The following is a 26173-nucleotide window of genomic DNA, read 5'->3' as shown; positions in this document are numbered from 1 at the left end:
AAATAAAAATAGAATAGAATAGAAAAAAAAAATTAAAAGTAAAAGGTATCTTTAAAAAAAAAAAAGAAAAAAGGAAAAAACAAACAAACAAACAAACAAAAAAAAAAAACAAAAAAAACCTGACCACCCCACCCTGTCTCAAATTATTTAGTAGTAGGGAAATGATTTGCTAGAGAAGAAGACCAACTCTAAATATTTTACTGAACTCGGTGCGTGTCCTTTGATTTCAGTTTTGTATTTTAAAAGAAAATTCAACAAATAAGAAGTGATGCTTTGGGGTATGGACTTTTGATTCCATAACCATTAAACCATAGCAGCATAAGTGGCTGGACAAAACAAAGAAAGGAACTCTGATCGTGCTTTGGAGGATGCACAGTCTGATTTGCTTCGTTAATGGAGACAGTAAAACTGAAGCTTAATATGAAATACCACGAGTAATAAGCATGAAATTTGTGTACTGCAGTACAAATCTGTTCCCCAAATATTCTCATTTCAGGGGAAGATTTGCCTGGCACAATGCCTGGGCTGCTGGCTACTGCCTACTTGGCTGCCCTGCCCTGCACCTCACCTCTATGTCAGCTGGTGCTGCTTCCAGGCAATGCACTCAATTCCTGCTCCCACAGTTGCTTTTTTTTTGGCTTGGTTGTTGTTGTTGGTTGGTTGGTGTTTTTTTTCTTAGAAAAATATGTTTCTAAATTTAGCTTAGGGACATCAAGCCAGTTGTTGAATTACAAACATGTTCCTGCTACCAAACAGAAGCAGTCTGTGCATATATTCCAAATATATTTCCTGTCTGAATTGCCTTGTTCTGAGGAATACAACTGAATATATTTTGCAAATGATGTTTTGAATTTTAAAGTAATTTGTGATTGTTTAAAATCTTCTAAACCTGCTTAATTTACTAACTGAAACCAAAACATATCACTGTTCTCTTGAAAAATAAGGGTTTGTACATGCACACTGTGAGTTTGCCCTGATTTCATAGAATCATTAACATTGGAAAAAATCCCTAAGATCATCAAATCCAACTGTCCACCTACCACCAATGTTGTCCATTAAACTATGTCCCAAAGTACTACATCTACTCTTTCCTTAAACACTTACAGGGACTGTGACACCACAACTTCCCTGGGCAGCCTGCTCCAGTGCCTCACCACTCTTTTGGATAAGAGCTTTTCCCTAATATACAACTGGTGCAACTTGAGGCCATTACATCTCTCCTTATCACTGTTACCTGGGAGAAGAGGCTAACACCCAGCTTACTACAACTTCCATTCATAGAGTTGTAGAGAGCATTAAGATCACCCCTGGGCCTCCTCCACACATTCCAGTTCTCACAGCCATCCCCCATCAGACGTGTGCTCCAGACCCTTCACAGCTTCATTACCCTTCTCTGGATGGGCCCCAGATCCTCAGTGTCCATCTTGTAGTGAGGGGCCAAAACTGAACACGGTGCTGGACATGTGTGCAGAGTACAGAGGGATGGTTACCTCCCTGCTCCTGCTGGCAACGCTATTTCTGATACAGTTTCTTCTGGGTATGAAGGTGTTCAGCAGAACAGCCTGCTGTGTAGGTACAGCACATCTCATACACAGAGAGGTGCCAGAAATATACGTTTGTTAGGGCTCTGTGGGGATCAAAAATACCAGGGAATCATAAATTGACTCACAGTTTCAGCTAAAAAGAATTGGTCAGGTATTTGCTACCAAAATATTTCACTAAACTGGCTCAAATTCTGCACTACAACAGGGATTTACTCCCAGAAACTACATCCCCACTTCATGCTGAAAGTGAAGCCCTTAGCTAAACAAGGGAAGGACAAAATAAGACTTTTATATACTTATCCATTCTAGAAGCATCTGACAGACTAGAAAGAGCTTCATGTTTAATATCTTCTTGTCATGTAAAAGGGAGAGATCGTTAAATATCTATAATTCCTGGCTTTCAACATAAGAATGGCAAGAACAAAAGGCCAAAATCTATGTCTTTGGGCCTGAGTCTCCTGAGAACATTTCCATATTTCCTCTTCTGTCTCCTTGACAGAAGACAAAAATTAAAGACACAGAAAGACAACTATTTTGGTCCCTGTTCATTTGCATTCCATCTAGAGTAGGGAAGGGGATAAGATTATGTTAAATTTAATGTCCAGAAAACATTCCTGAGCCTTCAAATTTACCAACCTCCAGAAAAGAAAAATGACATTAGCATCAATTTTACCTCACATTCAAGACTGCAGCTCTGGGTGTTTAAAATGTTAGCAGACTGAAATTCAGCACAAAGAGCCTGGAAAAATAAAGCTTTTTCTAGTTTAATGATCTCTGTGTTGAGGTGAAAAATTACCTGCTCACCTTAAGGCCCTAGTGTAAATCCAAGGCACGAAATTACTTGCAATTGCATGCCTTGCACATTATTCCTTTCAAGTACATGTTGCAAATTCAACACAGGCTGGGCTGAATGCAGCAGGAGGGGGTTGCCCTGTGATACTCAGCAGTTCCTTCCAGCTGCATCTGCGAATAGTGCAAATCTGTCCAGCACTGCTGAAATCAGGAATTTTGCCACTGACTTGAAAGGCAGCAGGATTTAAAATTACAATGCATGCTGCTTATTTTCTTCCCCTTGACAATATGGTTGATGCATTGTGGGTAGGAAGCTGAGTTTCCCACTACTGGTACATAATTTGGTCTCTTGACAATAATCCACATGCAGCTAAATGGTGCCTGCATAACATTTTGTGCCTCAGTGGTTAAAGCATATCATTTGCAATCACAATAGCAAACCATAGCCCAACTCAGAAGTAAAATTATCATTAGGTGGGGAAATGATGGAAGTGTATAAAGCCTGAAATACAAACTGGCATGTGGTTATCCAAGGACAGTACGGTCTTCTCACTGACAATTTTGACCACAGATAAAATAGGATAGGTACTGAAATACAGAAAACAGTCAAATCCCTATTAAATACCAAATCACAAGGAGGAGGCTGAACGCAAAATAACCATCAACTGCCATTAATAAAACTAGCATTAGTACAGTAAGAGGCATTGAACTCTGCAATGTAAAGTGACTTTGCCTTGTGTGGTCCTTAGGATTCCAGTTTCTATTTGTCTGTTTCTTATTAAGTGAACTGTCTGTTCCCATTTGTTCTTTTCTGAGGCTCCATAAGTCTCATATTCTGAAGGAAAAATGACTTTGAGGTGAAATTTTTCAGGTTTTATGGAAATACACAGCAGTGTCCCTCTGCACTGTTGCCACTTCTAGTCAGCATGAATGAAGCACCTTTCCTTTACCATCCTCTAGAGAAAATTAGGCTTCATGAAACCCAAGAGGAAGGGTAACCTTCTCCACCTCTTACAAGGATTAGAGCTGGTGTGCTCTTCCTGCATACTGAATAGCTGTTGCAAGGACTCAGTCTCCCTGAAATAAGACCAATTCCTTGTGTTTGCTGTATTTGTAGCTTTCTGTCATAGAAGCTCTGCATCAAAGGGTGCTGTCCAGCTCTCCATTGGGAGATGTTTCTGCATAACTCCTTTTTATGTAACTAATATTATCCAGTCTGCCCTGGATATGAAAACAGGCAATATAAATAAACAGAATAACAGAATTAAGAGAGCATTTAAGAGCCATACTCTTTGTCTCTTCCTTCCTCCTTCAAATTGCAGGAGACATTCATCAGAAAGGAGAACATACACTGACACAAATATTCTCTTTCCTTCTTTCCTACTGTTTGAATTGTAACACAGGGAATACCTTCTCACTGTCAAGATTGAGAAGCTATGAATTATTGGCAGAGATGAAACAAATTCTCTGTCCTCAAATATGAAGTTTTAAAGATATTTTCCCCCTCAGTACTGAACACCACATACAGTGGTCCTGAAATGGAGGTCCATGCCCTCCCTGCAATTCAGCTTTTCAATTAGTTTCTTCCAAAATAATTTTAGATTTACCTGTAATTTGCCCACCAATAACTTCCTTCCTTCTATACCTGGTCTATAACAGCCAAGCATTTAGGTTTTTTAGGTTTTGTCAATAAACCACACTTAAAGAGTCTTTCTTTAGGTCAATCCCATTGTTACAGGCAGAGGAACAACAGATATTAACATCTTACAAGCCTCTATTTCTTTAAAAATGAACATTTAGGAATTACATGTAAATGGAAGGAAACAGTATTGGTGATCTCCATGTGTATGTGCATTAATTAATATTCGGATGTATTGCTTACACAGAATCTTTATCCAGACTGCAACTGGCACTTGTATCAAGCTTCTCTATTCAGGTTGCTGCTATGACAACTATCCAGAGGCAAATGTCAGGTCAGCTTTCAGCATGTGTGCCTGGGCTATAATCGCTTTGTCAGAAATCTAACAGCAAACTACTCCTACTCTTCTAACAGTAAAAACAATATTGTAAAAATTACAAAATGTTGCAATGTTCTTAACCCTCTATTCTTATGCCTTGAAAAGTTTAGATTTCCCTTCTCTTTGTCTCTTAGCCTAGAATAGGGCATAAGAATATGTCTACAGTGCCTGTTGGCAAATTTATATTCATTTACATTTCACTGTAAACCTGGGGTCATTAAACTTTCTCATCCTTGGGGGCTGGATATTATCCTCCACTCCATCATGATGATTATTGATATTTCATTTGCCTGACTACAAATGACAGTATGGGAAAAAAAATATCATAGCTGCCCTCTTGATGAGAAGAAAAACAAATGCATGCAGTGTTTATCATCGGTTATCAGCTACATCATAAAGAACTACATCATAGCATCATAGTGCACCAGAGTGACTTACTCTTATCAACTTGAAAAACTCAAATAATCAAAGACTCTTTTACTGAGTTCAGCTTTTATAATTAAACTGATGACTTCCATAGACCTCAGACTATCATCCACATATTTATCTTAATTTTATTCTAATTTTATATTATATTTTTTTAACATAACAACTAAGAAAAAACTTTTAGTATTATGTTGAGAATATGCAAACTTTTCTGGCATATCAAGCAGGGAATGAAAGAATGAAAGCAGAGATAAAGTTAAAGAAGGTAATGTTGTAACTGCAAAGTTGTCTCACAGCTATCTCCAAATACGATCTGATGTGAAGAATTAAAGAAAGTCTGCAAATAATTGGTTTGTTCAGTGGAAGTGAAATTGTCTCCCATGTGCACATAAAGATGTACACATATCGTAATAGTCTCATTTTGTTACCTCTCATTTGCCTTGTAGGTAGTGATAACGAATAGCTAAATTAAATCAAACAAAACCAATTACGTGTTTTACAAGAAAAGCATTATCCAGATTTCTATTTGCAGTGAAGGTATGAGGCCATCACCTTGGTCAGGCTGTAAAATTGTCTGACTGCTGTTGATTTCAGGCAGCCTCTGTAATTAAATTAAACTGTTCTCCCTACGTTCAGATTTTTAAAAATAATAATGTAGAATTCTTTCTCTTAATGTGTGTATTCTATAAAATACTGACTGTCAAGCACTCTGTAGAGTGTCTACTAATTTAAAACCTCAAGTTTTGGCTGAGAAATGCTTTTGTTAGAATGGGAAGTATATATGGTAACTTTCATTTTCCTCTGAGATTAACCTCTCTTTTATCTCAACTTGTCATTTGCTGTGTAACTACAAAAAGAAGCCTACATTGCACATCCTATTACATAGGGCGTAAGAATGAAAGAAGTGTATGTAGCTCACTCTTTTAGCTACTCAAAAAATTCTGCATGCTAAGGTAGCATTTCTGTAACACTACTCACTGAATTGGAGGTCAAACTGATAGGATAACATGAATTGAATCGAGAGAGAATCCCATCCACTGGCTTTGCAATCATATGCAACTTCCATTCTAACCACAAACATCATATTGAATTGTTAAGGGTTCAGATTCTTAAGCAGTATCAGTGACCATGATACCACTGAAGCTAGCTCAAATTTTTAAATTTATCTATCCATGTCCAGAGACATAATATTCTGTAATTCACTTCTTCTACTTTCTGTTATTTATCCTCCTTCCTAGATGCTCATATTTTGCCTTGATGTCCAAAACTATACTTCAGTCATAAGGAAAATGTTCATTCATAAATTTCGCAACATGAGAACATGCAAAATATTATTTCTAAGGAAGAAAACAAAGAAACATAAGGCAGCTGTCATAAAATAATAATAATAATAATAATAATAATATTTGTGTCCAAATATATGTGAGGGCTTTTTTTTTTTTTTAATTAATATTATTTTCTTTTCTTTTCCAAAGGAAGATTTCAATTATTAAAAATAAAGGAGTACGTGCTCCAACACAGAATCATATAATTGCTCAGGTTGGAAAAGTCCTTAAAGATCATCAAATCCAACTGCAACCTAACCAAATTACCCTAACTCTAACAATCCTTGGTTAAATCATGTCCCTGAGCACCACATCCAGGAATAGACTCAACATGCACATAACAATGTTCATAAATTACTATTTTCCTTTAGATCTTCCCTTGCAAATTTTTCCTTGGTCTTTTTGATTTCAGAAAGGATGGTAACAACATTAATCCACCTCCACTTTCCACGCATAACTCAATCCAGCTCTGCTTGAGACTGTCTTAAGATGAAGTTTCATGAATAATACACCATAAAAGTAACTTTTCTGAAGAAACTGAGACCGACAGTGGTTAGGCTCCAAAAGCAATATTTCAGTATCTGTGACTGACAACAAATGGAGCCACAGAACTGAGGTTCCTGTATCAGCCACTCACAGAAGAGGCACCCAACCTCCATTTGCTGCCTAGGACAGCAATGGCCAGATGTCTTTTACAGATTTTCAATTTATTTCACCACTCTCCTTTTGCCCAACCAAGACTACTTGGTTTTACAAAGCGAGAGACACAATAAAAGAAGTCATCCTGTTCACAGTATGTAATGAATGCATGTAAAAAAGGGGTGTACCTCAGCTCTAATTAATGCTTTGCAAGTCTCCCTTATTGATATTAGTCCTTATGGTTCACTTCAGAGTAACTGGTTCATACTGAATATTTCTAGAGTTGTAATGAGGACCTTGAAGGATTAGACCAGGGAAGCATCCCAAGACATCACTCAGAAGCAAAAGCAAACCATTAGGACTCAGACAATAACTCTTCTCTCACTGACCTGAAGTGTGTAATAAGAGGATGATCTGATTATTGTTTCCACATTTTGGTCAACTTTGAAGAAAATGCCCACAAAATTCAAGAGTGGGATTATCTTGTTTTAAAATCTGGACTCTACAAAGATGACCCACAGAGCAACGCAAAAGCTCTTCATTACCACTGCACCCAGTTTCTCATCTAGAAAGGAAGATAGACCAATCCAGGCCAGTGAGTGTGGGCATTCTACTCTCAGGTAATATTATCAGTAAACCTATATAATTTAAATAGGTAAATCTACAAAACTTATGCAGAGGAATAAACACTAGTCAGAAATAAAAAGCGGGAGAACAGAACTTTCCAATCAGGTAACATTTCAAATATGGGACTTCTTGGCACCTAGATTATAAGCCAACAAATGGAGCTTGAGCTAAAGATAATGGAATTGCACTGAAGCTAAAGAGAGTCCTCGAGAAACACCTAACACAGACAGCCAAAGCACCTTTCAAACATCTTCCAAGTTCCTGTGACATAGTAAACACATATATATTCCTTACAGAGAAGTCTCAGAAAATGACAATTTCTTCAGTGCTACCCTTTGAAAGGTACTTACAGATAAAGGTTCCTTACAGATAAGATTTTTTTTTTTTTCCGCTTAGGAAATAAATGGTCAGGAAAAAATAAACAACAACTAATTTGCATTAACCTATTTTTAAACTTGGAATTTTGCAGGCAGAAATTTTCCGCCTTTAAAAGTTTCCATTGCTTTGTCTTTGAAGCTTGTTATTTGTCCTGAGCAAAACTGGACACTTTTTTTTTTTTTTTTTTATCACAGCATCACAGAATTGTAGGGGTTGGAAGGGACCTCAAGAGATCATCGAGTCCAACCCCCCTTCCAAAGCAGGTTACCTACACCAGGTCGCACAGATAGGCAACCAGGCAGGTCTTGAATATCTCCAGAGAAGGAGACTCCACATTCTCCCCAGGCAGCCTGTTCCAGTGCCCCGTCACCCTCTACATAAAGAAGTTATTGTGCACATTTGTGCAGAACTTCTTATGCTCCAGTTCCTGGCGTTTCCCCTAGTCCTGCCTCCACGCACTGCTGAAAAGAATCTGGCCTCGCCACTTTGCCCCCCACACCTCAGATATTTATAGACCTGGATCAGGTCTTCTTTTCTCGAGGCTAAACAGACCCAGTTCACTTAGCCTTTCTTCATTGGGGAGGTGCTCCAGGCCCTTCACTATCCTCATGGCCCTCTGCTGGACTCTTTCCAAGAGATACCTGCTTTTTTTGTACTGGGGAGCCCAGAACTGGACACAGTATTCCAGATGAGGCCTTACCAGGGCAGAGTAGAGGGGAAGGATCACCTCCCTTGACCTTCTGTACACGCTCTTTTTAATGCACCCCAGTATGCCATTGGCCTTTTTGGCCACGAGGGCACACTGCTGGCTCATGGCCAACCTGTTGTCTACCAGGACACCCAGGTCCCTCTCAGCAGAGCTCCTCTCCAGCAGGTCATCCCCCAACCTGCACTGGTGCATTCAATTATTTCTCCCTAGGTGCAAGACTCTATACTTGCCTTTGTTAAACCTCATCTGGATTCCTACTGCTCAGCTCTCCAGCCTGTCCACGTCCTGCTGAATAGCAGAACAGCCTTTAGTTGTGTCAGCCAATCCTCCCAACTTCATATAATCAGCAAACTTGCTGAGGGTAGCCACTATCCCTTCGTCAAGATCATTGATGAAGATGTTGAACAAGACCGGACCCAGCAACAAACCCTGGGTAACACCACTAGTTACAGGTCTGCAGCCAGACTCTGCACTGCCAGTGACATCCCTCTGCACTCTTATCGAGTCACTATTACTATAGGCAAAGTCATATTTTAGTTTAGAAAGTTACATTATTTTACTGAAGCACAGACTTACAGTAGGGACTTCTATGCAACATGCTCTGAGCTTCTTGCTATGAGATTGTTGTGTCAGACAAAGGGGTAAAATAGAGAAGGAGAGGAAAGAGCAAATAAAAAGAGTTCAGGAAGCTGCTGAAATTTCATCTCAATTTCAGGACTGGGTATCAGACTCGTGTTCATTACACGATGGCTCCAATCACCCCCGCAGTGGCAAGGTGTCCTTGAGTGATTTGAGTGAGGTAAATGATGTGACAGGGGACTGACACCAACCCTGTGTAACAGTGGAGGTGGCTCTATTCAGTGGTGACATTACACTGCTTCAAAACACGTACCATTCACTGCACTGACCCTGCAAGACAGATACAATACACCTGAGGCAAACACTTCTCAGCAACATAAATACAGAGTCATTTTCTTGGTAGCTGGAACCAGGGAGAATGAGCAAGTTTGAGAACATGAGAATGAGCACACAAGGAAGAGTGACTGAGACCTTCCAGTTTCCATTCTAATTTGCTTACAGACTCGATTGGTCAAATTACTAAGTTTCCTTGTAAAGACCTTCATGCATATGCATCATTTTCTATCTATATATTATCTATTTCTATATATTTTTTCAGTACCTGAAGAGGGGTTATAAGAAGAAAGAGGAAAGACTCCTTAGCGGGGCTTGCTGTGATAGGACAAAGGTAAATGGTTTCAAACTAGAAGAGGGGAGATTTAGATTGATTATAAAGAAGACAATTTTTACAATAAGGGTGGTGAGGCACTGGCGCATGCTGCCCAGAGAGGTGGTGAATGCCTGGAGACACTTGAGGTCAGGCTGGATGGAGCTCTGAGCAATCGGATGTAGCTGAAGGTGTCCCTGTTCATTGCACAGGAGTTGGACTAGGTAACCCTTAAAGATCCCTTCCAACTCTAAGGATTCTATGACTGTATCTACAAAAGTACATTTGCCATATTCTGAAAAAATGTTTTAGAAAACTACCCATAAAATGCATATACATGTTTGTATCTTCTGTGAAGATGGCGATGGGATTCAAGTTACATCTATCTCTGAGGCAGACTGACCCCTGTGGAGACAATAAGGCAGACTTCACTGTGCTGCAGGCACAGTGCACCATAAAACATCTTTAATGCAACACTTCCATTCGCATCTGAGGGGAAGTGCTGGAGAAGTGCTCTCACCAAGACTTCTTAATGATCAACTTTCCAGAACCATCTGATATTTGTTCCCTGTTAGAAAGACTTCTGATAAAATTTATCAATCAACATTAATCTGCAGCTTATTTCCTTCTTCCACCTCCCAGATTTCTACTGACCAGTCCTTAAAGACTGTGTCCATTTCATTTCTTTAATGCCTAACTTTGCAAATATACATTTAAAAAGGAAAAGCAGAGCTACGTTAACAAGAAGATGAGTTTCTTTTTGGTTGGCTTTTTGGTTTTTGGTTTGGTTTTTTAAATTGAGTTCGTTTTCATTTTTAAATTTGTTTTTGTTTTCAAAACTACAGAAAAGTTTAAAAAAAAAGAAAGATGGAGGATGAACTCAAGTTTCTCAACCTTATTCTGCTTAAGGAATAAAACAACATTGAAAATGTTTCATTTTGGATTTGTGCAAGAAAGGAGAATAAAATTTGGAAGTAAATAAAAGGTAAAAATAAGAAAAATAAGAAGAGAAGGATATATAATCCTTTTATCTATAAAGCACTTTCTCCTGATACAGGCTCACTTCCCATCTCAGCATGAGAGTACAGCACTTCGTGTTAAACATTCCACTAAGAAATGTTCCAGAATACTTTCCTCTCAATCTACATTATTAATGTCATATATTTGGAATAAATAACTACAGTTCAATGGAACTGGGGCTGGAACCAATTTTTTCTATTTCTCTAATGACTGTCTTAACTCTTCACCCTCATAGGTTAAATTTCTTACTGTAGGTTTCATGAAGCTACCTCAAAGATATTCCCATGGTCTTTTTCTAGAAAAGAAATATTCAGTACATTTATCCTAAATTCGTGAACAGTTTTGAGAGCACCATCGAGTGGGCTAATTTACTGCTTACTAAATCAAGTATCTGGCAATAGCCCTAACCAAAATGCTTAATTACTTTAACAGCATTTTTGGAAGTAAGATGATCAGTTTGGAGCTGTTCTGCCTGCAAATATTGAATTCTATAATTGAAAGAAAAGAAACAGCTTACCCCGTAAGTAAAATTGTTACCAAATCCTTCAGTAACACCACAAATTAAAGAAAGAAAAATCCTATTAATAGCTTTCTGATTTCTGTCTGCAGCTTTTAAAACGTGCTTATTTCAGCAGCTCTCTGGCTCCTTGGGGAGAACTGTGGGATTTAAATCACTTGAAAACTCTGCCTCACTCTGGATGGACTGAGGAATTGAGCCACTCTATTTGAGATTATTGAGGTCAGGTTAGTCTCTAGACAGTGCAGTGAAAATAGCTGATGTTTGCACAAGTCTTTTCTCAGTCTCCTTGGGGCAAGCATGTTGATTCTGTAACTTTTTTGTTGTTGTTCCTGACAAATGAGAGAATATAGTATATAAAATCTGAACAGTCTGAGTGAGCAGTAAGCTGTTCACTCACATTACACAAGTTTGATATTCCATGGGATTTGGAAACAATGTAAATATATGGCATTAACGAAAATACAACAACAACAAAATTAAAGAACAAAAGGACATATCATTATCAACTCACAAATCTTAAGTTATCAATAATCTAAGCGTAGCAGTAAGAATCCTTTATTCAGCTAGGGCAGGACCTGGGGGAAATAAATGGGCTGTGTAATGGAAATTCTTTTAAGTACTGCATTAAAGAAAAAAGTTCACCTACCATAACAGGAGCATATTTCATAAAGAGCAGAGATATTACTTGGACTGGGTTTTGTGATAATCATGAAGAGAAATAAAGACTAGAATGGTTTTTGCAATAAAAATGTTAGATATCCACTGTATCCTTGGAACAACTAAATAATCAAAGCCTAAAAGGAGTTATCAATTTGGATTTTAAATGTTGAAGGAAGGCAAACAATTCTCAGCAATTTAAAAATAATGAAATCCTATCACACGGTATAAAAGCTGAAAAAATGCATATGAAAAAAATAAACATTGATATGAGGTTAGAACACTCACCAAGACATCTGACAGCTTTCTTTTTATGTATATTCCAATAACTTTTCTGTTTTGAGTAAATAGGTATTTTCAGAAACTTACGGAATTTCACACTGCACTTAAAAATACATACAAAAATTGGAAGGGGAGTACGCACACAGTAAGCAGTCTGACTCACGTATGCAAGCACTGTTTTTTATATTTATGTAACACATATACTGCATGTCCTGTTACTTATAACTTTAGCAGGCAGACTGCACGCTATGTCCTCAAAATCTACAGCCGTTGAAAAGAAAATACACAGCTTTATCCAGCTGAACATCGTAACTGTGCTTGGCACCTTCATACTTCTCATGTACATATAAACAAAGGCATGCTATGCTCGTGTATTGCTTTAAAGAGGTGCAGCTTCTGCACCACACTTCAGCACAACCATCAGTAATAAAGAGCTGAGTGCATCGATCAATATGGATGTGGAAGACCCCAAAGAACACAGTACCTGCTGTCTATCCAACCGCATCCTTTTTGCAGCATTTCTGCTTTCACTCTCACAGGCGGAAGCCAGGATACTCTCTGCAACTGCTGAAGTAAGGTGTGAGGGAATAGGTCGTGACTATGAGAGAAAAAAAGAAACACAGAAATTATTTCTAGCATAATCCACTACGTCCTCATCAAAGCACACAATGCTGTCACTCAGGCAGGAGGCTCATTGAAATGTAGTTTATACCAACAGAACAGGGAAATGGAACTTGCAAAGATGAAAATGAAACTAGTTAGATGCTAAAGCTGCAGCTGATCGGCAGATCCATGAGAAGCCCTTTCCCCCCACAGCTCTATTGTCCGGTGTGCTCAGTCTGCCTCATTACGCTGTACTATGCACAGACAGTGGCATATTCTCTGTGTTCCAGCAGCACTCCGGCCGTCTGATTGTTGGTAAGAAAGCCGAACGGCTTTTATCCTGTACAGCATGTGACGGAGACGAGTAGTGTTTTTTTATAGTCATAAAACCCAAAACAAAACAAAACCGAAAAAAAACCCAGAGTGATGGGGCTGAGGCATCACTCACAACAGAACAGATTGTCAGAACATTTCGGAGCAGTCTCAATCTGTAGTATGTGAATATTTGCATTCCTTGCTGCAACATGACTGATGTGATTTAAAATGACTTCTAAAAAAATTCTGTTTTCCTCTTGTTATTGCCAGCCTTCCAACTATGTAGATATTTTGTGATTTAACTAGATACAGTTCATTATTCACATAAAAACACCTTGTCATTAATTTCATAGAATGTACATGCTTTAGGTGAAGGGTGCAGCGAATCACAAAAAAATAAACCTAAACATGGAAGAATGCTAAAATCTGTTTTAGCTCCACTGTCAGTCATGAATTCCAGTATGATTTTCCCCACCCCTTTATCAATAAGACCATTTACATGAATTTTTCCTAATTACATCCACAGCAACTTAGATATGAGACTAACAATAAAACTAGGTATATTCTTTGTTAGTCTATAAAGATACAGTTGAACTATCAAGAAAATTAAGTAAATTAGGACAAAGTCCCAGAAACTGTTATATACAAGGGCAAATCTGAAAGTAATGCTTTCTATCTTATTATGCTTGCCCACAACGTCAGAAGCAGAGGTCGGTGGTATGCCAGTAGAGGCTGAACATTCCCACTTTTATTCCATTACATGTTGTTGCCATGTGACAGATGGCAGCAGAGGGGCAGTCTGACAAAATGGCGTCTGACATGGAAGTGTGTATGAAGCAAATGTGTGTCACTGAATTCTTCCATGTGGGAAAAACTGCACACATTGACCATCATCAATGCTGAATGTTGATGGGGACCAAACAGTGGATGGGAGCACAGTGAGGTGGTGCATTTCAGCAGTGGTGACAGTGGTGTGAAGGACTGTGTAGAGCTGTGAAACTGTGATACTATGAAACAAAAAGTGCCTCCATCAGCTCATTCACAGAATTTGGCTAATGGTGGCGGCTGTGATGAGAAATCATTTTTTGTAGTTGAGAGTTTGCTTTGTCAAATACTGTTCCCGTGCTCTTTGTAACTATTGTTTCCATGGAAATAAATAGGAGGCATTACTTTTGGAGTGACCTACATACATAAACTTAAGTGCATTGGAGACATTATAGTTTATTAGACCTTACTCTGAACTTCCGTAAATTTTCAGAGCTTCGCTGAACTCAAAAGAACATGAATTTATAGCTACTGGGAAACTGGCTATATGTAGTTCAGGGGATTTTTTTTTTTTTTTGGTTCCTTAGTTGTTGTTCTGTTTTTCGCTGGGCTGCATGTGTGGTTTTTCTTGGGTGGTTCTTGTGGTTTGCTTGGGTGTTTATTTTCTTATTAAAAATATGCATGATCCTACTGTGAAATGTCAGAGTTTTAGAAGCAGATTTTGAATTACAACGTTCAGTTTTTATGCAGCCTCTGTGATTCTGTGATCATATTGGCACAATTGATTTTATGGTTTTCATACAATTCCAGAAACTATGAGGCAACCACTACTACATTTTTACCTTTAAAATTTTGAATCAATTCATTGACTTTGAATGTGCTCTGCAGAATGTCAGTTTATTATCTCATGCTCTACTTTCTCCAATGCATAGAACCTCAGTCTGTTGGGGACCAGAGGCTGAACTAGCTTTTAGAAATAGACAAGGATTTGTGGGCCTCCATCTCAAGTGCACTTGGCTTAGTTCTCTGCACTCATACAAGAAGAAACTCTCTAGCCCCTGGAACAGCCATGCCAGAAAGACAATCGGGGCAGCAGTACTGCAATAAAATATAACATTTGGGTTTATTCGATGCAACTAAACCTAGTGAACTTGTTTGGAGTTCAGACAGCAATGCACTCCCATGCACTGAAAATAAATCTCTCTAATAGACAGGGGATGCTGATATTAAATCCTGGTGTCATTACAAAGGTTAACATCATAGCAAATGCAGATATCTTCCACAGAGTTCCAGAGGAGGGAGTAAGCCTTTGAGTGAGGTTTTCATTGTCGTTGATAAAGCATAATTATTTTTCTTGTCTGGAATGGTGATGTTTTTGTGGTGATCTAAATATGTTAGCTAATCATTTATCCACTCTAAATCCCTCTCTGTATTTGGTGGCCAAGATTCACTGTACATGCCATTTTTTCTGCATATGTTGAAGATGCGTGGAAGTCTCAGTGTGCTCCTCTAGTAGAGGGTTTCTGAAAAATGGTGTGTAAATATCTGGTTCGTTCCTCCAGCTGTACTTAAAGCTCAGAGCTATAGAGCTACATAAACATCAACGTATTTAGAAGGTGATGTAAGAAATAAAGAAGTAACAGTCTGCCCAAAAATGAAGTTCCCCAGATTATTTACGGGAGATAATAGTTTTATTAGAATTAAAAAATAATGAGTCACCACCATTATAATCAAGCAGTCACCTGAAGTTCTCTAAAAATGACTGCAGTGCGTATATTCACTATTGAAACACTGCTCAAAAGTTAATACCTGGAAAAATGAGGAAATCTCCAGGTAATGGAGTATCTTCCTCTTGAAATATCTGTTAACCCATAATTTCTCACACATCACTGCAGCCAGCTGTTGATATGTTCATGTCAAGGACTATCTAGAATAAACTTTAGGGAGAACATAATGAATGCCTGGTCGAGTCACTTGAGCAGTAAAATACTGTAACAAAGCACAGCAGAAAAATAGTCTGATTGGGCTCTATCAACTCAACTCAGTCAGAGCCCTGGTCTGGCATTGACTGAGAAGGTGACTGTCAGTAATAGAGCTGTTAAAAAGATTTTCTGTTCCATGAAATGCCATATCTGTGAAATGTCAAAAAGATCAATTTTGAAAAGCTTTTCCTAAGAGGGAAAAAACACTTTGAAATAATCTTTCTTCTTGTACATATTTTTTCTAATTTCTAATAAACTGAAGTCATTGCCTCATCTTCTAAGCTCAGAGGCCCTTTCTGCTTTAGCTTAACTTCCTCTTCAGTACTTCTGATTATTTTTTATCCCTGTCATGATTACAGCTATAAAATCCTCTCAGTAAGATGTCCAAACATCCCAATCTCTGTGGGACTGCCCATTTCTAACCTCCCTGTCTGAGGGTGAGACACAAAGAGATAGGGAAATGTGACAAAAGCAATGTAACTCATTTCTGCAGAAGAAAGCTGGCTGATCTCAGACAAGCCAGCATTTTTTTTCAGGCTGTCAGGCTCCCTTCTGCAGAGCTGAGTGCTGTTTCACATGATTCTTTTGTTTCTATATGGAGTCTAACAAACTGCTATGTTTCAAATGTACATTCCTGATATAAATCTACCAATTACAAATATAAGAGAGGGACTATTTCAGTCTAAACCAGTAGGAGCAGTATGTTTACCTGAAAGAAATTTTGATCTGCTATTTGCTGCCTGTAGTTAGAGAACTTTTGCCTCTGAAGTTACTACCTTAACATTTGCTATTAGGTCCAGTAATTTCTTATAAGTAGAAACAAGTTTTCATGGAGGAAGTTTGTCTAGATACTCTAGCACATATTACACAGGTCTGACTCTGTTCTGAAAAAAAATCAACTACCAATTATGTCAGATAACAGTCACATGCATACCTGCTATGATACGCCAGACTTCAGAACTTGACCTTTCTGCATAAATATTTCCCTTTACTTTAGGTCAATCAACAACAAAAAGGAGAATCCTGTGGTACAAGATAGTTGCAGTCACACAAATATACAGGTTACTCTCTTCTGTTCACAGATACCCTAACATCTAATAAAAATGTGTGATTGAGAACACATTTAAACTACTACTCAAAAACAAAAACATATTTTCCAAAGCAATTGGGCATCCAAAGGTGAAGGAGAATCCCTAAGATACCTCATTGGCATTAACTGATTTTTTCCAAAGGTACCATCAAGCTTTTTGAGCTCCTAACACCATTAGTCTCCCTACTGCTTTCCTGCATGTCAGCTATTTGTGTATGCATTATTTTCATTGCCAGAATCAAATATTATGCCACAAACCTTTCATAATAATGTATTATGATCTAACACATTCTATTAGAATTTCTAAAATATATATAATAGCAATAAGCAATCCCTAATTAGCAGTTTTTCATAGAAAACATCCAAAACATGGAGGGTGTGCATTATCTTCAAATGAGCTTATTAATCAGTATAATGTAGTTAACTGTATGGCACAGAACTGTCCTGCATTGCACAGTTAAAAGGATTCTGAATCCTTTCTGTACAGTATTTTTAAATTCATATAGTAAAATACAGTACTACAATCTCTCAAATGTCATATTCCTACCTATATGCTAAGCAAATGACATTTTTCAACTGACTAGTTCTTTCCTGCCCTTGCGCCTACATACAGGGCCAAGTCCTGGTCCAGTTATACAAGACAGCACTTTCAGTGGGGATAGTGAAAATTTTAAATATATTTTCTGAACAACAGGAATAAGATCTGATTTTACCCACAAAACAAAACAAAACAAAAAACAACAACAACAGAAAAAAAAACGACGAGGTATTTTATCTAACCTAGTTATCTAGGCTCATTTTTCATATCTTTGAAAAGGCACGCATCTCCAGAAGATGACTCTCAAGATAGCTGGGGATAATCACTTGGGTGTGTGTCACCTATGGGTTTCATGTATTATCGCTGAGGGAGCCCAAGTCCTCTCAACTCAGCTAACATAAGTGTGATTATGACTATCCTAAATATATCTGATATTTCAGAGTCACAGAAAGACATAGAAATCACTGGGCAGGGCTAATTCTGAGGTGGGTTTGGACTGAATAGAGTGGTTTAGACCTCCAATAGATTGGTTTAAACTGCACTACAACAAGAAGCAGTTTGCTAGTAAAACTCCAGAGGACCAGGAACAAGCGAGTCTGATTTAACATTATTTCCTAGTTCAAACACTTTGAGTTGGGTCACATACTTATGCTTCTCGCACAAGCCAATTCATCAAGTAGCACTCTAGCAGAGGTCATAATATGTCAGTCATAGTACAAGAAAACCTAATCAAGCTGAACATTCTTTTCTCTCTCTCTCTTTATTTCTTCCCCCATAAAATAGTGGGCTTTATTCTACATCAGAACTCACTGCAATTTTTAAGTAAGAGACTAAAACAAATGTCAAAGTTGTATTTCTACCTTTTCCTTTCTCACAGAATGCAAAAGAACAATTAATATGGGGTTGTATTTTTCACTTCTTTGTTTTCATTCTTTTTTTTTCCTACACATCATGCCCTTTTCCTATTTCCAAAGCTAACTTCTTCACATATTCCAAAGTTACTGGAAGCAGGATAACTTCTGCTACTCACTTTCAAAACATTGTTCATACCTGCATAAGTTACTAAAAAGCAAAACATATCTGAGACAGACTTAGAATGTAATTTATAAAAAAATTACCTTAGTACACTTTGAATTGTTCTGAAAGAGGAGGAATTTCCGTCTTTAAAGGATCTGTTTCTAGAATTTTTTAATGATATGAGTGTCAGAGAGATGTTTTGCCATTTTAAACCAGTTTACCCATCAGAAATGTGTGAACTACTGTTTCACAAGAGAAAGTGCTTAGAAAGGAAAGGGACAGATCAAGAGTTTGGGGTACAGTATAAATAACAATACTGTTACTTTATGTAGATCATCATGAAACTGTATTTGGGGTATTTTTCTTAATACCTCCTTAATCAATCTAAGTTAGCTATATAACCCTCAACCCCACAGGCTTTCATACTGCTGAAAATAGTTGCAATGTTTCCAACCAACAGGGGTCTGGAGGTCTGAAAAGTCAAGCAACTGCAAGGGCAGCTGGAGTACTCAACGCTAAACTGATTAAGTAATGGAAGCTTCCTCTCTGTAAAGATAAAACTTAATAACAGAGACAGGCAGATTTCAGAAAACATACCACCTTCTGAAAACAGTCCCCATAGAATTTGCTCAATTAACAATATAGGAGCATTTCACCTCAATAGATGCATTTCAAACATCTCGATCCACCCAAGCACAGTTGCAAATTATAGAAACACCACTTACAGCCATTTGGCAAAAACAAAAGACAAAAGAACCAAAAGACACCAAGCTTGTTTTTTTTGTTGTTGATGCTGGCAATAAGCTAGAATAGGCTGGGAAGAACAACAGGATGTAACTCAGGAACTGTCTTTAGGGTAGGGGAGGGCATTACGTCGTTCCTTGTCTCTTACATGTCCAAACATCTTTAGACAATGAAAGGCATTTATAACAGTTTGTTTCCAATATATTACAGTAGTGACACTTGGCTCTTTGATAATGTTTCTTTGTATTACAGTAGTGTCTACCAAGGAAGGTTTACTCTAGCTTAAATAAAAATAAAAAGAATCTCTCTGTGACTGTGAGTTAAAAACCTTGATCTCGTCTTGCGTTGCACGTGGAAAAATATACATCTGTGCAAAAGATACTGTAAGGTGAGGTTTCATACAAAATACAGCAAGTGAGATTGATGATAGGAGATCTTGTAGGTGGGAGATCTTGTAGATGGGATGCAGCAGATAGTAGAACAAAGATATGATTCCTCTGATACTTCAAACCCATTTGATCATTTCTAACATTCAAATTATCTGGACCAAGTAAGTAGATACCATCAGCAGCTGTCTACTATCTTCTTTTAATTATTTTTTTTTCTACAGATATTTAGGCAGGGGCAACTCTAAAGTCTGCATTTTATAAAATTAGTGAAGTAGGTCATTGACTATTTCCAGGAGAAAACCCGTCTTGTATATCGTATATAGGTCAGATAACACTTCTTATATAGAAAGGAATTCTCATTACCATCAGTTCTTCAGAGAGAGATGTTAAGTGATTATTCTTTTTTTGTGTGTGTGTGGTTGTGAGTTAATAAAAAAAAATCTTTGTTTTAGTCTTCAAGAACTTCTTGATGTTCACAAAGTGCTACAGCATAGCACAAATGGAAGCAGAACACAGAGATTTCATCAGAAAGTCAGTGATGTCAGGAGTTAAAAAACTTCCTTCTCAATCGAAAATTATGAGGAAAATCAAAGAATTTAGTGAGGAAACATTCTCAATAGACCACACAGAAAAGAGAACCCGAGGAGAAAATTGATATTACAATTCCTGAAAAAAAAAACCAAAAAAACCTCTATAGAAAAAAAAAAAAAAAAAAAAAAAAAAAAAAAAAAAAAAAGCATATTCAGTTCTTCAAAAGGCTATTTGTAACAAGATGCTATTCAAGCTGCTTTGGAGGCCACAGACTCCAAGCTGTCATAAGTATGAGCAGAATAAATATAAGTATCTCTTAAAAAAATTAATGCTAACAAACATTAACTAACATGAACACTTGTGAGACCGAACCTTTCTCATTGCCTCATAGCTAGAACTGGCCTGGTATGCAGTGAGAATTGTCATTTGGATTACAGATGGCAAATAACTGACAGAAGCACGCTGCAGGCATGATTTTTCATCTTTACTAGGCAGTCTTACACCAATTAAACTTAGTGTTTACATTTTCTTTTCACTTTGCAATATGACACTGCAGATAGCTGCACCACTCCACATGCACGCTCTGCGCTGTCACATGTCACCTAAGAGATTAATTCACTTTTTCTCCTACAACAAGATGCTCAAAACATATAATTCTTGCCCTGAACAAAGTGAAAACCTTGTGTTCAATATGTCTATAGCAAAAGACACCACCTGTGGAGATTATTATCCAACATCCTATTTAGTGTAACAATGGTCGCACTATTGCTCCTGAGGAGATCATTATCCTGTTTTGCTGTAGCTGAGGGTAGTACTTGATTCAAATCAACACCGACATGTCCTTTCATGATTGTTTTGAACAAATGTTGTTATCCAGACAAAGTGATTCCTTTCCACTGTCAAAATGGTGAGTACACTGAAAATAACCATACAGTCAAGTGCCTCTGTCCATGGCAGTAGTTTTAAAAACTGCTTATAATCATGAGGTACTCATATAGTCATTCAGAAATTAGAAAATATTTAAAACCACCAAACATATATGTATTTCATTTGAGAATTATTCAAGACATAAGCATAAAACATCATTTATTATATCAGGAAAACAATGATATTCCTCCAAAGATATTAAATAGTCTTTGGCTCGTATTCCTACCTGCAGATTTCCCTTCTGCCCCATGACAGCCTCAAACTTTGGAATGAACACCAGTGTCTTGCCTTGTCACTTCCATTCATTGGCAGCAAATGTAATATTTGGGAGGGTGATTTGTTTGTTTGGAAAGAAATAAAGCCCATCATGAAATGTAATGGAAAATTATAGGGAATATTTCTGAATTACAGAGATTGCATATTTGAATCATGTGCTCTCTTTCCTCTCAGGGGAATAAATTTAATCCTGTAACCTTTATTCTTCTGAAAGTAACCTTTGTAAATATACACAACCCTCCAAGGTCCGGCCAACCTAGCTTTTATGGGTCAGACTGTAAATTCCTTATTCATACTGAAAAGGAGTTGCACAAATCTTTCAGATAGCAAAAAGGAGTCAGTTTACATAACTCCTCATCAGTGTGAATAATGATTAATAAGGCCACAAATCAGAACATTGAAGAGACTTGCTAGCATTGGCTAATTTTTTAAGTATTTTCATTTGAAAGTACAGCAAAACAAAAATTTTTGGCATCATGAAAGGTGGGCTTAATGTTGAATTTTTTTCAGCTCTATGGAATAGATGCAATTTAATGCCACATACTGTATAAAAGAACATATTTACTTTCTGTTCTTTGACACTGGAAATCTATATGATTTGGCATCAGTCAATCTTTGGAACTGTTATCAGTACAGATGTCCTTAATTCTACCTGTGTCTTTTCATCTGTGTGCCCATTGTTCAGAAACAGCATTATCTGGTGTTTCGGTTATAAAGCAATGTAGTCATTTAGAATCACAAACACATATAAAGAATTTGTTTCTGTCTCTGCTCTTTGTAATATCCAACAGTGGTCTACTACAAAAAACTGTCAGCTAACATCTTAAAACATCATATGGACATAAGTATTCTGCAGAGACTGCAGGAAAGAAAAAGACAGAGAGAAATAGAAAAACAGTAAAATTCAATTATCCCCAATAATATTTTCAATGCAATCAATGGGTTTGCGGATGATTCGTTAAAATAAAAAGTGATATGTTTGATTGCTAAATGATATCTATTTGTAAAGATGAGGTGATTTCATTTCCATCTAATGGCCAAAGAGAAAGCTAAGACACATCAATCATAAGGTGTTTAGGTAACCTAATTTATTACAGCTTTCCTGGCTAGGTTTGGGAAATACAAAAGATTGTTTTTAGAAACAAAAGCAAGTTGTCAACTGGTGAGAAGAATTACTCTTTACCCATTCTCAGGGGACTGGGCAATACTAAAACAGTTATGACTGAAAAAATGTCAGTAGTATGTTAATATACTTTTCATGGTCTTTGGTTCAATTACACTTACTGCATCATTGTGATGCTCAAAATGTAAACTCGATATCTCCCAACCGAAAGAATTCAAAAGGGTAATGTCTACTGATAGCTCATAGAACAAACTGTGCAAGGACAAAAACCACTGCCAATGCGATGTTACTGAATTGGGAGTTTGCTTGGAGATAGCATTTCTCTAGCAGGATATATTATTCACAGAGAACATAAAGAAGTATGGTCAGAAAAAGCATTTTAAAGAAAAACCATAAGGCTTTGCCAAGGCAAAAATTTCTAACTGTAACCTTGAATAGGAAATGAGCCATCATGATGACCACTCATGTAAGCCATCATTTGGTTTCCCTCCCTAATCTCTTGTTTTACTTTTCTTTTCCTATGAATCCATATTAGTTCATCTTGTGAACTGCAGTGTCTCAAAGCATTTTTAAACCAGTGAAGAAAGGGGATAAATTCAGGAAGAATGAAGGAGGGAAAAAGAAACCTCTGACCTGGTATTACCAAAAAGAAAAATAATAATAATAATAAAAAAATAAAAAATCAAACCGAAAAAAAGACACTAAGATGAAAACAAAATAGTGTCATGGATTTACATATGGGGTTTTGATGGAAACTAGGGCTGGGTTTTAAATCAAAACTCACCATCTCAAAACCACTTCTTTTCATCCGCCTGCAGGACTTGAGGTAAGTACGTATGCGCTTTCTGGCACGCTCTTGATACTCAGGGAATTGTCGCCTGCATGAGTCAATGATAGCCTGGATCTTTTCTTTGGGCTGCTTAGAGATTGGGACCATTCGGTCCAAGTTTTCATCTACAAACAGCCTGACAAACATCTGTTGGCAAGAGGGAGACAGAGGAGATGGGTTTGGAGGGCTGCTCTCTTCTCTTCCTAGCTTTCTGTCTTGATTACTGATAGGAAGACATTTTTTTCTATCCACGGAATAGCTTTGTAATGGGAAGCCAGAAATATTAAGCAAACAGTACTTTAAAGGATTATTTAGGGAGTGGGAAGAGGCTAATTAAAAAATAAAAATAAAAATAAAAAAAGAAGAAGAAGAGGAAGAATAGCCTACAGGATATAGAACTTGTGAGATAAACCAGAACAGACTGTGAAAATAGGCACCACTTAGTTTCATCATTAACAATAAGCAGTGATTGCTACTTCATTTTATTGAAGTGAATATTACTTTTCTTGGTTTGAACAATTGCTTGCGTTTTCATGCATAATTACACACACTGGGAATGCAATAGAGAACAGCTGACCACTGGAATGGTCTTCTGATAAACTAGTTACAGCCCCTTTCCATACGCTGACTGAACATGCACTTGCACACATCCACACACACAGGCACACATATGCACGCACAAAACAAAGCTCTGCTTTCTTCACTGGTAAAGATGGCACTCTGCTTTAAATTCTAAACAAATCACAGTAAATCTGTCATCTTTTGGCAAGTGTTTAATCTGCATTAATATAATAATTGAAAGAGATCAAGCAAATTAATGTGCCATTAATACTGTCAAATTCACCCCATAAATAACAACGTACAAAGAAATAGCAGAAGTAATCAAAGCAAGAAGTGAAGGAGGACTTACATTAAAAGCTTTCAGTCGCTCAGCTTCTACCCCATCTGACTCATTAACCTTCTCAGGATCTTCCTGCTCATCATGGTCATCCTCGTCCTCATCCCCTCGATTCAGAGACAGATCTTCAGCACCTCTGTCTACGCTCTCATTCTTGCCAGAGTCATAGCTTGAATAGCTATGTGCAGGAGACTAAAACAAAAAGTAAAATATATGTTGGTAAAAAATCACCATAGGAATAAGGTCTATTCATCAAAAACGCTTCATCAACATCAGATAATTCCATGATTTTGTTTTACTCTTTGTTCAACAAAATGTGCTCGTGATTTTTTTAAGAATGAACAATTCATCATGATATTCATTTCCGTGCTGTAAAAAAAGAAAAGGAAAAAAAAAAAAAAAAAAAAAAAAAAGTGACCAGATGTAAATTCAGTAAACCAATTACCAAATAGATTGCCTGTGGTAGTTACAGTTAAGATGAGGTATTTGCCATACAGCACTGTTCAAGTGTTACACACGGAATATTCTAACAAATACTGGTCTCTGTATATTAGCCATGCATAAATAAGGGGCAGTAGAGTTGCATAAAATTACATATGATTAAAAACTATATATTTTAAAGAAAAGCAGATTTCAGTAGAAAAAAATATATAAATATAAATTCAATTGGTATGAAATATAAAAGCTACAATAAGTTCAAGACATTCAAGACATGGAAGTGATCATATTCTAGTTTTCACTTGCAAAACCCCAAAATGAACTGGAGGTGCATAGGTTTGTTAACATTATGAATGCCCTGCTGAGAAATATATAGTACAGCCATTTTCACATATCAGAATTCAGAATTTCCCTCTTAGCAGAACAGTCAGCTTATTGTATAAACCAGATGACCATCTCATTAAAGTTCTACCCAGTTGTAGGACCTAAATTTTTCAGTTACAAAGAGAGTCAATACTGTACATTTTTCCTTGTAACATTAAGAAAGACTTTAGTTACCTGCTTCCTCTGCATATGCTTCAGAATGAAAACCACAAAGACAACAGGAATAAAAAGCTTTATATAAGTTAACACTTTGAGATCAAATCTTTGCTCCAGCCATACAAAGTTATCACAGAGAATCTTCAAAAGAGCTATTACATTCACCTGAAAGTAATTCAGAGCTCAATTTTATTTCTGTAATATTTTAATCCTCTAATATTTCAGTATATTTTTCTCTCACTTCAAAGCATACTGTATTGAATTAGCTTCAGAGAGTCTGAAACAGGTGCTTCATTTTGAATTTCACATGAATCCCTTTTTGATACCTTGTCTAAATGCCGACAAAAAAAAACAAAAAAACACTCAAGAGCATAATGCCTCACTCATAAATTTATTTCAAATACACACACATAAAATCACATTTTGAGCTACATTTCTAAGTCTCCCAGAATTCTCTTTTTATTTCAGAGGTGTTTTCATCAATCACAGAATGTAGCTGGGTAATGAGGTAGAAGGGAAAGGCCAACAAAACTGTACTAGTCTTTAAGATATACTTCTTGCTTTAAATTCTTACTCCCATAACTTTTTTATTTCCCCATTTTCATTTCCATCTCATCTTTGTTTTCTGTACATCATCAGTTTTGCAGTCACTCCCATCATTTCCTTGCCTTTCCAACATTCACTGTCCAAGCCTTCCTTTAACTAACCTTCCCAGACGACATTCTCACAGTACAAATCCTCTTGAGTTCCACTTTTAAATATCCAGTGCACCTAACAGCAGATCTTGCAGCCTCTTTCTCAGCCCCTTTCCTAAGAGACTCCTGACTGCCTAGATCTTCTGTAATGGAGATAGAAAGAATGAAGAAATACCACAAGAAAACAGAAAAGCCAGCCTTGGAATAAAAATATCTCCAACAATTAGTAAGCTCAGCACCACCTCTTGTCTTCCTACAGCCTACAACTGCACAGCTGCAAGGTAAAAAATTTTTGCCTGATTGTGTGGTTC

General features: G+C 37.2%; 1 protein-coding gene across 6 annotated transcripts in view; it reads right to left on the bottom strand.

The window, feature by feature from the left end:
- The window catches only part of NOL4 (nucleolar protein 4), a 192290-nt gene that overhangs the window by 25454 nt on the left and 140663 nt on the right, over positions 1 to 26173 (bottom strand). For 4 of the 6 annotated variants that reach the window (XM_072327611.1, XM_072327612.1, XM_072327614.1 and 1 more), the window contains 3 exons: positions 24202 to 24381; positions 23247 to 23438; positions 12647 to 12760 (listed from right to left, as the gene is read on the bottom strand). In XM_072327611.1, the coding sequence (XP_072183712.1) occupies positions 12647 to 12760; positions 23247 to 23438; positions 24202 to 24381 (486 nt within the window). The remainder of the gene's footprint in view (positions 1 to 12646; positions 12761 to 23246; positions 23439 to 24201; positions 24382 to 26173) is intronic. The other 2 variants (XM_072327613.1, XM_072327616.1) reach the window with 1 other exon arrangement.

Source organism: Excalfactoria chinensis, chromosome 2 (assembly GCF_039878825.1).
Source record: "Excalfactoria chinensis isolate bCotChi1 chromosome 2, bCotChi1.hap2, whole genome shotgun sequence".
Classification (NCBI taxonomy): domain Eukaryota; kingdom Metazoa; phylum Chordata; class Aves; order Galliformes; family Phasianidae; genus Excalfactoria; species Excalfactoria chinensis.
The sequence above is the reverse complement of the archived record's forward strand: the minus strand, read 5'-3'. Positions and strand labels throughout refer to the sequence as shown.